Raw genomic sequence first — 15352 nt, 5'->3', positions numbered from 1 at the left:
AAAACCATGTTGATGGCTCTATTAATCTTTGAAGAAGTATTGTCGAATAATATGGAACGCTAACACCGCCCTCGACCTACGGCCGGTGGAGACATCATTTTTAAGGAAGTAGAACGAGCTAGCTTAATATTAGGTAAATTACAGCATTGTCTCACATCCTTAAATGACTATTATAAAAAGTGAACAATAAATGAATAAATGAATAAGATAAAATGCCCAATGTTCGCGCAAGAAACAGACCCAGTTTCCTGTGGCCTCCATTCAAGAGTCCATCCACTAGTACAACGTTTCCTTGAAGTGCAGGATGCCTGAATAAATCATCCTGTGTTTCGGGGAATCGAAAGCGCTTATGCAAATAACTTCCGCCAGTGCTAAAGATCAGAAGCGTCCTTCACACTTTCTCTTTTCGTCATGCCGCTTAAAGATGTTTTCGAAGATTTCAAAAAAAGCAAGGACACTATGCAAAAAATACACCGCGATACAATCAAGTATTTTAATCAACTCGTTGAAAAGCTGTCTGGACCGCGCGATGCAGAATTAAAAGAGGAGTTAACTCTAGCGACGTCTCCACCAAACTCGCCCGCAGCTGGATCAGGAGATGTAGCGGAAGCAACGGCTTTAATCAGCGATGTTCACTTTTGTTCATCTCCAACAGTGGCACTCGGTGACATCCAATGCGACTTCGACAACGCTCTGGCTGAACTCTTGTACACCACCAAGGAAAGAAAGGAAGTTGAGTCGCTTTTCACCGAGGAGCCAGCTCTGATTTTTGTCGGTCAGACAAACTGCGGTAAGAGCTCCATCATCAACGAGCTCCTGGGATGCAAGTCACTTCCTACCTCGGAACAACCGAGCACCGCAAGGATTGTACGAGTTCGCTACGCCAACGAGCCATTCTGTCGTCTCACTACCAAGGATGGAGAAATATTAGAGGTATGGTTCATATTTATAAACACGCCCCAATACACAAAACATTTAACAAGTTAAACAAGTTTTGTTATCGCTTCTCTTAAAAATGTTTTAACATCTTTTAAAATACTTTAGTGAGTAATGTCAAGTGTACCTTCCCCCCCGACCCCCGTACGCCTTGGGATCGATCCGGGGGGGTTCAGAAATATTTGGAAAAGTTCCTGTTCCAGAGGTATATACACAAATTAAAATAACTTCACTTCATTCTTATGAAGTACGCCATGATTTCGCCGGACCAAATGGAGAAGACTCCCAGGAGTGTTAATTTTTAAGGATGTATTTGTATCAGACTGGTTAGAGAAGAATAGCCTCTCAGTATTGAATCTATATTCGAAGATCCCCCACCCTCCCTCCGCCGACGAACGCCAAGGAACGCGTTACGAAAGGGCGAAGAACTCGAGACGAAGGAAGGAAAGCGTGACGAAGCTCTAAGCATGTCTTCAGTGGTAGAATCAGGGGCACCCAACGAGGATATAGTTCCAAACCACTTACCTAGCATTGTTGAACGTATTTTAGTATTCAAACGGTAGATATAGGCATATTTTTATCCCCTAAAAACTTTTCATCTGTTCGGATTTCCTAGCTGAAAGTCTAGTGATCCGAAAATTATAGGGATAAAAACTTACCTTCTCGTAAATTTCGGCCAGGAAAAGGCTCTCGAAAATTCTAGGTGGCCTTTTTTAGGGTCAAAATCCGTTAAAAATGGGTAATTATACCATTTTGTAGATGTTCGAAAATCCTAGGAGAGGCAGGCAAGCAAGAAATTTTACAACAAATGCTCCGAAAATTCTAGATCTCAAATCGTCTTCCGAACAGATATTTTCCCGAAAATTGCCGTTAGGTGCCCCTGTAGAATGGTTGTCTCCATGGAGATAGTTTTATCTTTATAGTTCTATTTTACAGAACATAAAACTGAAAGGCAAGAACAAAATTCCACGGAAGAAGATCGAGCTAAGCCGGAGGGACCGGGAGGACTCATCCAAGGTAGAGGCTATCATCGAGACCGGGCTGAACATCGAGTTCTTACAGTCTGGTGTCAGCGTCATTGACTCCCCAGGGAGGAACGAAAATGAAGCTCTTGATAATCTTGTCAAAGAGAAACTGGAAAACCCTCTGGCTTTTGTGATTTACGTGGTCGATGGACATAACTTGTTTACGAAGCAGGTAGGAAGTTATCACGTTGTACAGGAACTTGTGACATGTGACTGACACGCATGTCGTTAGCCTGCACCACAGACTAAACATCTGGCTGGGTTCGGTTGTTCAAAGCAGGGTTAAGATAACCCAGGGTTAAAGCAAAATTTCAATCAGTTCAGATCTGAAAGCTTAAAAAGCAAATTCAGTTTTATTCTTTTTGTCCACAATTTGATGGTTTGATGGTCTAAAAAGAATCGAGAAGATTATCCTGAAAAATGCTTTTGAACAAAAGAAATGGAAACCTGGGTTAAAATTTAACCCTGGGTTAGCGCTAATCGGCTTTCGAACAACTGGAATACAGCACCGAAGACCTTGGTCTAGGCGCTCACCTGTGTACCAGGATTTGAGTATGCGCTATGATTGGCCTGTTAAAAAAGCCATTTTTGATTTTCGAATAAGGTTGAAGAGAAATTCGAAACACATTTCAAGTAATTCGTTGACTCCGCCGAGGGCCCAGAACAAGGATAACGGCGCTGATTCGAAGACGTAAGTAACCGGGATTAAATTACGACTGCAGCACAGCAAGGCACAGGTTAGACAAATTGAAAAAGGTTTGTTTTTAGCGTGCAGACTGCTCTTACCTCTACCGTTTCCTTGAAGAAAGACAAATTGATGTATCTCCACTGAAACCACAGCCTGGCGTGCCACTGACGAAACTAACTCTGGTTAAGTCCGTCTGCGAAACAGCGCCGAAATACTTGTCTGGGCCCCCAACTGTGTACCAGTAGGCGCCATAATTGGCCTGTTTAATGCCATTGTCAATTTGCCGATCAAGATAAAAGGAATTTCGAAAGGCGCTTCCGGTAATTCATCGAGTCCGTTGAGGGCCACCAGAACAAGAATCTCAAGGCGTTTATAAGGCCTGGGTCAAAGATGTGTTTTGAGCATATGAATAATTGGCAATATCTCTCGCTAGGAGACCTAGAACAAAATGAGCTTTCTCCAAAAGTAAATCTGGAGGTTTTCTTGTGCTTTAGCCTTTAGTTATGGTCATGTGACATGCCACGTGACCAAAAATTGAAAATGAAGAAAATTGGTGGCTAATTTACTTTGTTTCGAAAAAGAAATTGGTGTTTCTGAAAGAGGATAAACATACGAAACTTTCTACGTTTGCAAATGAATGTACGCGAAGTTTAAAATTAACGTTTTAAATAATTCAAGGTTAAATTTGGGCATTTAAAATGATGTTTTCCCTCATAATCTTTTTTTTGAAGTGAAATGGATGGTCATTCGAAACGTGAAGTGTTAGAAATGTTTAATATGAATTAGAAAAATGTTTTTTCCCGATTTCTTCCCTAATACCGGCCACCAATTGGTCAATAATTTACGATTTTTAGCAAAATCGTCACGTGACATATCACGTTACTTATTAACGCAATGTTTATAGTTGAAAATGTTAAGGACGATGAGTTCTTTATGTGTGCCAAATTTTGATTCAGCGCCATCATCTGTGACAAGGTTATAGCCAATAATTCATTTTCACAAGTAAACGCCTTAGTCCCACGCCTTAAACTACTTGAGATATCGGCGTTGCTTCGCAGATGTTATTTACCGAGGTTAATTAAATTACGTCTGCGGCGCGGGCTAATGAACTGGCATTAGTCAGAGTAAAATGTTGTTATGAGAACTTGATAACTTAGATTCATTTTTAGACTGATTATGCGTATAAACCATAGATTTTGTTTAGTTAGCCATTCACCACCCACTGACACATTCACTCATTCACTCACTATAAACATTACATTCCATGTTAACTCGCAATGAAATCTTTAGCTATTTTCTTAGGGATTCCGAGGGCAAGCTACAATTGTAGCTACTCCACCGCCCTCGTACCAATTACGTCAAAAGCGGATTTAGTTATAGACGTTCGGTGTTGTGGAATAGTTTATCTGTGGAACTGTGCCAAGAGCGAACTCTTTCCTCCTCTGAAATCTGGCTGTAGTAATTTCTATTAGAAATAGACGATAACCATTTTGCACGGCGTTCATAGAAAGTAGGCACCTTGCATTTTTATTATTAACATTACCACTGTTAGTGGGGCGGATATGTGCAGATTTGGGGCCGGATTGTTAACTTTTTGTTAAAAGCACCAAATTTTCAGGAATGACAGAACTAATTATGACTATTAATATGTAATATGGTGCCATCGCAAATTTTTCCTGTTAAACTGGTTTTTGGAGTGAAAATTAAACTGGCCGCCATTTTGACCGGAAGTAAATATCATCTAACCGAAAGTACACAAAATTAAGCACTTTTTTAAGGCAAAATGGCGATGAAATTGTTTATTATATAAACTAATCGTGGCTGTTAATATGTAATATGGTGCCATCGCAAATTTTTCCTGTTAAACCGGTTTTTGGAGTATTACAAAAATGGCCGCCATTTTGACCGGAAGTAAACATCACCTAACCGAAAGTAGACGAAATTTAGCATGTTAAGGTCAAAATGACGACAAAATTTTTTGTTCTATGTTTTTCCGGATATTTATGTCATATAAAAAAGTCAACCGTGTTACAAATTAGCGGTTTAAATGTAAGAACCGGAGGTAAAAGAGGGATAAACTGGAAAATGCAACTCACTCAAAGCAATAAGCTACTTTCGATATATTAAAATTCAGCATGATAGCGAGTCTTAGAGGACACAAACAAAGAAAACGAATAAACATGAATAATCATGGTTTATTCATTTTCTTCGTTTGTGTCCTCTAAGACTCGCTATCATGCTGAATTTTGATATATCGAAAGTTATCTATTCATTTCGGTAGTGAATTTTAAAAAAATATGAAACAATGATTCACATTTTTAAACATGCATAAGAAAGGCCAAACATACAAACAAATTAAACTAGCAAACAACAGATTATTTCCTTTTTACTTGTTTTAACCCTTTAAGTCCCAATAGTCTGCAAGATTGGGGCTGGATATCTCTAAGAGGAGAGGGGCGACTCTCCTGCACACCACTGTCAGACATTACAAAGTTGAGGGTTGAACTAGTCAAGTACGCTCGTAAGAAGGGCTTTGCCCAGAAGAGTGACAATCGTGAAAGGCAATCCCCAATTCTTTTTTTCAACTACAAGCACTCGTCTTAGGTCACTGGCCGAGATATCATCTGTTCTTCGTCGATATTCTGCCAAAGTAGGCTCAAGTTTAGAAATGGATTATATATGATGAAAATAGTAAATTGCGTGTATACATTAGATTTAAAGAAAATATTAAAGGAAAGAAAATTAGTAGGCACAACAGAAGTTTAAGCTCATTCCTTAAAAGTTCCGACTCCGGTAGTTTTACTTCCGGTCTAGCTGGCGGCCACTTATGTCATCTCTTTTCTACTTTTTTTAGACAATTTGCGTTGAAATAATATCTCATTGCATGAAAAAAGAGCTGCGTTAGGCGTTTGCTGACATTTTCTTATCCAAGTTCCTAAAATTCAGACGTTAATTTCACTTCCGGTTCAAAATTGCCGCCATTTTAAAACTCTTATTTTTCGCACTTAACGGACTTTTTGGCGATGGCACCATATCCTATCTTTTTTAGGGCCTTGAAAACTATCATCATGCCAAATTTCATGCTTTTAACAGAAAGTGAACAATTGAAGCACATATCTGCTCTACTATGTTAGTCTCGTTTGAAGAAGTAGAACGCTAGATCACGGAGGGTCGTGGGTTCGAATCTATACTTGGGCTGGGATTTTTTTCCGAGTTTCATTTGATGCAAAAAATGTATTATTTACCTTTGTTACTACTGTTCTTAGAATTGTTATTAGCTTTAATTTAATAAATTAATTTTTTAACCCTTGTTGCCTAATAATTATTTTACTGTAGAAAAATTAAGTTATTCAATACAATTTAATTCAATACAATGCAATAAAATACAGTACAATGCAATACCGGCAATACAATACCCACACTTAACGTACGTACTCTTTTACTTTCATTACTCACTCAATCACTCACTCACTAAGCTATTTAGTTACTTACTCACCTACTTCCTGTTTTACGTACTTAATTGCTAAGACGTCGTGTTTCATTTGTAGGACAGGGAAGTGTTAAGTGACATGACATCTAGAAGACCTGATTTGCAAATTTTCTTTGTGGTGAGTAAGCTGGAGCCTGAAGATCGTGCAGAGTCTTCAGACGAGGACGAAGAACCAGGTCACAGTGCTTCTGCACGTCGTTTAGAACAAGAAGCCAAAGCACAGGAAAGAAAAAAAGCACGTGTGTACCAGCGCCTTGTTCAGCACGGCTATTTCTCAGAAGAGAGTAGCCCGATAAGGTGTATGAATGAAAATGACCGATTCCACGGCCTCTCTGCCTGGAGGCTTCAGAGGTACCATGAGATGAAGAAGAACAATCCAAACGCGCCAACCGGTGAGTTTAAGGGATACATCGACGCCTTCGAAAGGTTTCAAAACAGCTTGAAGAAGTTTGCGGAGGAATCGTTGCGTGAAAGAGTTGAGAAGGTATGCCAAGTTCTTATCCGTGTCCTGTCAAGGTGTTTGGACTTTTTCATCCAGAAGGCCAATTTGCTGAAAAAGGGACAGAAGTTGATGATGAAGACCCTAGACACTCTCCTTAGAGAGGAACAGGAAGTCCACAACAACATCACAGAGAGTCTGGAGACGAGATCTATTGAAATTAAGGAGTTGTTATCTGAAGTTTTCAATGAAGCTCGAGAGGGAATTCTTCAGGAAGCAGAAAAATTTGAGTACGCTCTGACGGAATACCAAATTCCACGTGATGGTTTTGTCTCTGAGAAAGCCGCCGTGGCACACTGTAAAGACCAGCTACAAAGAATGGTGGTCAACAAGCTACAAGGGGAAATCAAAGAAAAGTTAAACATGATGTTTCGCTCAAGAGACGTGTTCGTGGCCCAAATTAAAGAACGCATCGAAGGAATTGAAGAAGAGATAGCCTCAGGAGAAGAATTCCCATCAGCAGCTCTAGCCTTAGGTAGAAGTCTTCTGTCTTCGTATGAAGCTGATATCTCCTTTGCAAAACGAGGCGGAGCGGTGGCTCGATTTATTAAATCACTTGCCACATGGATGTATGACGTTGTGTGTTCACCAATTGAGACCATCATGAACACCGTAAAGGGCAAGGTCCGCGTAGGATCCCCTGAGTGGAAGAAGAATGTTGCTGCAGGCGTTCTCGAGAAAGTGGATCCAACCAAGATGTCTGAGGAAATCATCAGGAGCTTAACGCATCACTTTACGACGTGTCATGATGAGTTTGTTGCAGAAATCAAGAAAGTTCAAGGCCTGTTTCAACGGGGAGAGACCATCAAAGACGAACAGAGGGAAAAGATTCTCGAATTTGCTCCAAACCTTGCCCTCTTAGAGATGCTGGCATATGGTGTCATGGATAAGTTCAGGTTTGGTTCACCCAGTACCGGTGATCTCATTGGCGATGGTGCTCAAGGAAGTGTGTTCGCTTGCAATAACATAAAGACACCTGAGGGAAAGCCTTGTGTAGTAAAGGTGGTAAAAGTTGCTAGAGAAGAAGTGCTTAAGGATTTGACCCTGGAATTGCACAACACCAGGTAAAACAAATTTGATCATATCTTTTAATGTTAAAATGCGCAATAAAAGCAATAAATATTATTACGCTTTTCTGCACACGCTGTGTGCGTCTAAATGGCGCGGACCTCATCTTCCCTCATCGATCCGCTTTTCTCTGTATTTTCTGGTTGGAGGCAACTTTAGCTGTCCCCGCAAAAAAATTTTTCAGTGACTTTCTCTTTGCAGGTAACTGATATCAACTTTTTGCCTCGAATTTGAGTTCACTTCCGTCTCTATGTCATGGGCATTATAATTTGTCTCATTTTTTTCCGTCCACGCGCTGTATCAGTGAGAAAAACTACGTAAGATTCTCCTGATGATAAAAGAAGTGAAAGCTACCCAAGATGTCGTTGTGCTTTTTAGATACGCGTGTCTTGAAACACCTCTGATTAATTCGCAGGTCTTTGCGACATCAGAACATTCTGCCCATAATTTGCAGCATCGCGGAAGTCAATCCAGCACGTGGATTTTCTGTATCAATTGTCTCGGAACGAATGGTGTGTGATCTCCAAGTAGGTCTGCCCACCATCTCATCTTTGAGGGATAGACTTCAAATTGCTCTTGACGTCGCCAAAGCCTTACAGTATCTGCACGCAGAAGACATGATCCATCGAGATGTCAAAGTGCAGAATGTTTTGGTGAGTGGAGCAATAAAATATTTAAAAAAGCAGATACAGTAAAATTATATACCACTCTGAGATTTCCCTGTAATGACCCTGACCGAATTGACGTGGTTAATAAACTATTTAGTATGTCCTGTTTGGTGCTATTCTTAAAAAGAATACACATGACAAAAGTCGTTCTCGCTGTGGTTCTCTCCGTCGCTCAAAGAAGTATCGGTATCGTATTTTTCTTTCAGTTTATGAAAAGATAGTTATATTTTTTTGTCGGTATTTTTTGTTTTCGCCCTCGCGCTCGTAGCTTTTACTCAGAACTCAAAATAAACGCCGAGCCCGGAAAAAATTTTTATAATGCCCGGTCATTACAAGAAAATCTTGCCCGCTCAGCAGCCTATCCGAAGCCGCGTACTATTGTAGGTAGCCATATAAAGAAAGTGGAATAATTCAGGGTTGTAGGACTAACTACCTGTTCATTTTGCTCTTCTTTCAGTTGGATAATTCCAACAGGGCAAAGTTGACAGACATGGGCCTCTGCAAGCCGGAAGGTCTCGCTTCTAACTCGCTTGTAGGGACACCTATAAATATGGCACCAGAGATGATCAAACAACAGTACGACAAAACCGTCGACGTTTATGCGTTCGGCATGTTGTTATGGAGAGTGTGCGAGGGTAAAGGCAACCAACCGAAAAACGTGCACAAACATTTTCTCCCTTTGGTGATGCTCATGTTAAACGCCGTCGAAAACAAGACGCCGGAGAGGCTGGATACATTTCCTCAGAATTGTTGGGAACTTATGGAGCGTTGCTGGGCAAGTGATCCCGAAAAACGTCCCTCGATGGATGCCGTTGTAAAAGACCTAGAAGAGATCCTTCGTGATCCGAATTGATGGTCTAACAACAGATTCAGTCTTTGTGGAGTTTTAATCCATTTCTGAATCTTCTCCAAGCCGACTACCGGCCACAAGTAGTGACTCCAAAACAAGGCCGGTTGTATCAAGATAGTTTAGCATGTTTTTTTTTTTTTTAATTTTAATTTTAACTAAAACATGTTCAGCGTTATTATCGATTCAGTATCCAACTCTAATATCTCAGCATTGAAAACTGTAACCAAAAAGAAATTTCTCAGAAATTATCCGCTTCAAATTTACAGATCTCATGAACAAACGCACTTCTTGTATATATTTAACCAATAGATAACCACGGTCCAAGTTAACCTCGTTCTCACTCAACTAAAAAGGCCTAAACAACCGCAAGTATGAAGTTCTTCAGTGTTCTTTCAACTGCAAGACCGGTTCGAAAACTTAAATACAATTTTTCGTCGGCCGCTACATTTCAATAAGTGCTTGTGTGACTCTTTAAGTGTAGCCATAGTTAATTGAGTGGAATGGTTATGAAACCCGTCAGACTCCTTTGTTATATTTTTTTGTGGACCTGAAAGTGCACAACGTTCAAAAGAATTCCTATCACTTTGATTGTATTGACCAATAAAAACGTTGCATTAATTTATTCCGTAACAATTTGCCAACAGAAAACAAAGGATTGTGCACTTTCACGGTACTTCCAACATAAACTGCAGCACTGTTGTTTTTATCATTGATGTTTGCCGCTTTTCATAACCAGTCTCCTCTAATAACTATGGTGTAGCTAAATGTTAGAAACAGATTCTGTTTTCACTGTGGGGAAACTCGTCCCTATCGGTTAGTTTCATTATCGTGATAGTTTACTGACAACTTCTGCATTACACAGCCTTCTGCTTTGAAGGTTAAGTTTTCAGTTCCAATGCGCTAGCTTAAGGCTTCTAAATTAAACCTCTGAAAACACCCACACATTCGGCAGTACGCAATCTCTCACAGACAGAGAAAGCGGTCTTCATTGAGCGTTGCTAGAAATCATATTTGATCCGTTGCCAGCATTCGTTTCTCCTCACGGTACACTTCCCTCTTCAGTCGAAATGAAGAGCTTGCTTCTTTGCAAACAAGTGTATAAACAACTCAAGCAGTGGCACACTGTTGTGAACGTCTTCTCGCCTGTTCAACCGGTCTGCTGAACGGGAGTTCGCGGGTTCAAACCCCGGCCGGACCAACACTCGGGGTCTTTAAATAACTGAGAAGAAAGTGCTGCCTCTGTAATGACATCTGCAAACGGTTAGATTTTGTAGTCTTTTCGGATAAGGACGAAAAACCGTAGGTCCCATCTCACAGCAGTTTCACTTATCTTGTTCTTGTGGGACGGACAAGAACCCAGACTTCGGTGTGGTCGCCACCTTTCCTGGGTTGGGTGGGTTACATTCAAACTTAACCCCGCGTGAACTTCAACTACTGTCTTTCAGTTAGAGCATAATGGGGGAAGCTTAGCGCATGAACACATTACGGTGAATCAAGAGAGAACAATGGAACAGGTCCCACTAATATAAACGGACAGTGAGGTCATTACAGGGAAATTTCAGACCGAGGGCTTGATGAAATTGACCGAAGGATAACGAGGTCAATGCTTCAAGGCTGAGGTCTGAGATTTCCCTGTAATGACCAAACGGACGAGATTTTTGGGCGGGCCAAAATGTTTACATGGAGAAAAGTTGATCCAGCTACGCCGTAGAAGGGTTACTCTTCTAGCTGTGCAAACGTTTTGTTTCTCTTGTTCATGGTTCGACAAATTTTGTACGGAGATATAAGTAAAAATGGCTCGTACAGGGTAGCTTAGCCTGCGATACAGACGAAACTAAACTCTGGTCGGTCTGCGAAACATTGTCCAAATTCTTGTTCCGCGCCATCACCATAAGGGACTGGTCAAAAAGTATAGGGGGGGTGGGCCGGAGCATTTGGAAATGTGGTTGATAAAAAACATATGACCCACCCCCTCCCTTCGGCACAAAAATGACTGACCCACCCCTAAGGCAAGGTTGGAAATTGCATTACCCACCCCCTAGTTAAAACATGGATGTTCGGTTTCCTCTTAATAATCCAATAAAACCTTGTTCTGTGCTTGACAAAATTTGTTGATACACTGCTACAAGCAATATCAGAATCACAGAAATCATACCTTTCACTGAAAAGACGAAAGTGAAAAACCGAACATTTCTTGTTTCAATGGACGTTATGAGTCTTGACACAAATATACAGCAAAACGAGGGTATATTGAAATTATCTGTCACAAAGCATATGAAAATTTCAACAAAGACAACCCATCCCTTACACATTACTTGCCGGAAATGCTTAGATTAATCCTCAACGAAAATTTCTTCCACTTCAGTGGAAAGCAATACTTACGAAACCATGGAACTGCAATGAGCACAAAGACAGCAGTTTTGATTCCTTTGCCAATATTTTCATGACATATACTGAAACAACAACTCTAAGCAAAACTGTCTTTAGAACAACAGTTTGGAAATGCCCCATACACGATATCTTTTCCCTATCGGACATGAGTAAACTAGACATCGAAGCCTTCATTGAACAAGCAACCTTACATCACCTAACTATTGAATTCACGGCCGAAACATTTGACACTGAGACTGCGTTTTTAGACACGGTTGTATACAAAGGCACAAGATTCAAGGAAAAATCTATCCTTGATGCAAAGACACATTTTAAACAAACGGAAAGCTTCTTGCACACACATTTCACCTCGTGTAACCCTCCAAATGTTAAAAAAGAATTTGTCAAAGGAGAAGCCTTAAGAATCCTACGAAAAAACTCCTCAGAAACAACCTTTGAGGAAAATAATTCAAATTTTAAAAAAAACGCTTGACGTACGGAGGCTACCCACAATCTTTCAGGGGCACCCAACGTCAGTTTTTCGGAAAATATCTGTTCGAAAGACGATTTGAGATCTAGAATTTTCGGAACATTTGTTGTAAAATTTCTTGCTTGTCTGCCTCCTAGGATTTTCGAACATCTAAAAAAATGGCATAATTGCCCATTTTTAACGGATTTTTACCCTAAGGTCACCTAGAATTTTCCGGAGCCTTTTTTCTGGCTAAAATTTTCGAAAAGGTTAGTTTTGATCCCTATAATTTTCGTATCACTAGACTTTCAGCTAGGAGATCCGAACAGATGAAAAATTTTTAGGGGATAAAAATGCCTATATCTACTGTTTAAATACTAAAATACATCTAACAATGCTATGTTTAAGTGGTTTTGAACTATATTCTCGTTGCGTGCCCCCTATCTTTGATAGAAAACCTACTATCAGAAATCAAATTCACAAAAGGGAGTCTAAACTCCTAAAACAAAACAACGAGGAGGAAAAAGAAATATTGCCATTCGTGACACAATACCAGCCCTCAGTGTCTACTATAAAGGAAGCTTGAATGAAAAAATGGAATCTTATACAAAACCAACCATAACTTCAATAAATTTTAAAAGAACCACCGATCATTTCCTTACAAAAAAGGAAAATCGTTAAAGGACATGCTCGTTAGAGCCGAAAAAAAAGAAGGTTGACAAAGGGTTCCACGCCCGTTAAGATGTGCGGCCTGTCAACCTTTGTATTTTCTCGCACAACAGGTTTGTGAGTATTTTAGCAATAATTCCAGCTGGCTGTGTTTTATATAACAAGTGTAGTCAACTGTCTCGTTAGTAGTTAGTAAAAAATAAGGTGACCCACCCCCTAAGGGTAGCTGAAAATTGCACGACCCACCCCTTGCACAAGGCTCAAAACCCCATGACCCACCCCCCCTCTGCTCCGGCCCACCCTCCCCTATACTTTTTGACCAGTCCCTAATTAGCCTATAAAAAAATCCCAATGTCAATTTGCCAATCAAGATGAAAGGAAATTCGAAATGCACTTCCAGTAATTCATCGAGTCCGTCGGGGGCCCAGAACAAGGATTTCGGCGCTGCTTTCCTGTCTCGCAAGCGATTCCGTTCGCGCAAAAAAAGGAACGACAACAATTTTCGCGCGATCCCCTACTTTCGTTCCTCGTACTTTGCTCCCAAACCCCACGGAAACGCTCGCTACGCAGGCTAAGGGTAGCTCGGGTAGGCGAGTGACCTTTCTACCTGAGACAATTTCTTTTTTTCACACAAATAAAACGGGACCTCACTGAGCCACACGAGAATCCGGAAATGTGTACAGTTGACTCACGATAACTCGAACCTTCTAGGGAAATCGAAAAAAAGTTCGAGTCATCAGGAGTTCGAAGTAAATAACCGGAAATAAGGAAATAAGCAAATGGATGAGGAGGGAATGCAAACCTTGGTTTTATTTTCAAGGATGAACACTGAATTTCAACTGGAGTGACAAAAAAGTAAAGACAAAAAAAATTGACATGGTTGTTTTGAAATAAATTCAATGTTTCGGACTTTACTACAAGGTAAAATTATATAAAAATCATCTGAAGGGAAACAAATATTACCTCGAGTTAGTGGGAGGTTCGAGTTATCGAAGGGTAAAATTACAGTAAATCTACAAAGGAAATCCAGGGGAAATCGACTTTGGTTCGAGGTATCGGGAATCAACTGTATAATCGACTGGTTGGCCGAGGTGGGTGAGGGTAGACGGCGAGGCAAGTCCCATCTGCTGTTCGGCTAGCCTCCCACGCAGGCGTTTTTAGGGGAGGAACGAAATACGACCTCCCCTAAAAACACCTGCGTGGGAGGCTACTGTTCGGCAGACTAAAGAATTAACAAGAGCTGCCCAAAGATGAAGAATTAAGTTTATTCATTTCAATTGGAAGTCGCTGTTTAAGCTATAACCAAATGCAAAAGATCATGAAACGGTTGATTTGCTTATTTAAAACAAGATAATAAAACAGTTTCATAACTTGTTCCACATTTTGCTATCATCACAATACGAAAACTAGGAAAGGGCTTTAACAACAACACATTGCTTCACACACTATAAATCTCATCTACAGCAAGGACTTGATGAAATACTGGTAACATGGCTCAAAAGTAAGCACTCTCTCCCCAAGGTTATCAACATATTTTGAGAAAATTTACAATTTCCGTTACATGCCCAAGCTTTCCAGATATTCTGCAATTACGCCTACACCTTTGTTGCTATTACCCTGTTGGCCACCTTCATTAGTGTGAGCAATGACAATTGCTGTCTTGCTGCATTGCATAGAGATGGCTCCGTGCTCTTTTCTTTTTCCAAGAACCAACTTCCCATCTTCCTCTCTCAGAAATTGATACTTGGTCCCCTCTGCATAGATACCACCGGCCATAAAAGCTGTAAAATCTTTGCTTTTAAAGCACTTCGCTATGTTTGCTCCTTCTGATCCTTGCAACTACAGGTAAGAAAGAATAATGCCCGATAAATTAATACATCAACACATGTTCAATAGACTCCTAAGCTGCTGTTACTTGGGTAACACACAACACTCTGCATAACTATCGAAATAACAGCTGCCTGCAAGACTTGATATCAAAACTCATTGTTTAAGGTAAAATCGGCACAGTATGCTCACTGTTGTAAGCTATTGTGGTTGAGGTTTTCTAAAGATGTACATGTAGAAGAAAATATGGCATTTAGAAAGGTTTCAAGACTAAAAATGAAATAGTCTGAGGTCATGAAGCAGAAATGCAAAAGCTTTGAAGGTAATTAGCGATTATTAAATGTATGTCAGCACTTTTGTTTCTTTCTCATGTCAGGAGGGAGAGTCCAAGTTACCTCTTAAACTGGGTTGGGGGGGGGGGGGGCTAATAATACATGTAGGATGGCCACCATGGCAAACACACTCAAGGATATAGGGCATGGGAGCAGCACTGAGTATGCCTTGGTAAAAGCTCCTGGACACTGCAATGGGCATCCAACCTTTATTAAACGATGCAGCAATCACTCCTAATTACATTCATATTCCACAGCTGAGAGAATTATTCTTACCTTTAATGCATTTGCATGACCGGCACTTGTCCAAGCAGCCCCACCATCCATTCCAATGATACAGGCTTTATCAGCATGAGCAACTCCTGAAGAATCTTTAGTTTGTGCGATAAGGTTATCAATATAGCTATCCCAAGACATTCTGATGACGTACCTGTAGTGTTAGACAAAAGGCAAGTGAAAAT

General features: G+C 40.4%; 2 protein-coding genes and 1 long non-coding RNA gene across 3 annotated transcripts in view; 2 read left to right on the top strand and 1 right to left on the bottom strand.

Annotated features, from left to right (window-relative positions):
- Window positions 1-381: 381 nt before the first annotated feature.
- On the top strand, window positions 382-9585 carry LOC140950551 (dual serine/threonine and tyrosine protein kinase-like). Its single transcript, XM_073399791.1, has 5 exons — window positions 382-933; window positions 1873-2133; window positions 6198-7702; window positions 8122-8359; window positions 8832-9585. Exons 1-5 carry the CDS (start codon window positions 412-414, stop codon window positions 9225-9227), a joined length of 2922 nt encoding a protein of 973 aa, XP_073255892.1. The 5' UTR covers window positions 382-411; the 3' UTR covers window positions 9228-9585.
- Window positions 9586-13785: 4200 nt separating this feature from the next.
- LOC140950168 (uncharacterized) lies at window positions 13786-14158 on the top strand. Its single transcript, XR_012167153.1, has 2 exons — window positions 13786-13883; window positions 13954-14158. It is a non-coding gene; the product is annotated as an uncharacterized lncRNA (long non-coding RNA).
- The window catches only part of LOC140950167 (profilin-like), a 9560-nt gene continuing 8191 nt past the window's right edge, over window positions 13984-15352 (bottom strand). The window contains exons 2-3 of the mRNA XM_073399363.1: window positions 15168-15321; window positions 13984-14571 (exon numbers count right to left, since the gene is read on the bottom strand). Coding sequence (XP_073255464.1) covers window positions 14290-14571; window positions 15168-15321 — 436 coding nt within the window. The 3' untranslated portion in view covers window positions 13984-14289. The remainder of the gene's footprint in view (window positions 14572-15167; window positions 15322-15352) is intronic.

Source organism: Porites lutea, chromosome 10 (assembly GCF_958299795.1).
Source record: "Porites lutea chromosome 10, jaPorLute2.1, whole genome shotgun sequence".
NCBI lineage: Eukaryota > Metazoa > Cnidaria > Anthozoa > Scleractinia > Poritidae > Porites > Porites lutea.
Note: the sequence above shows the minus strand (reverse complement) of the source record. Positions and strands in the feature narration are given on the sequence as shown.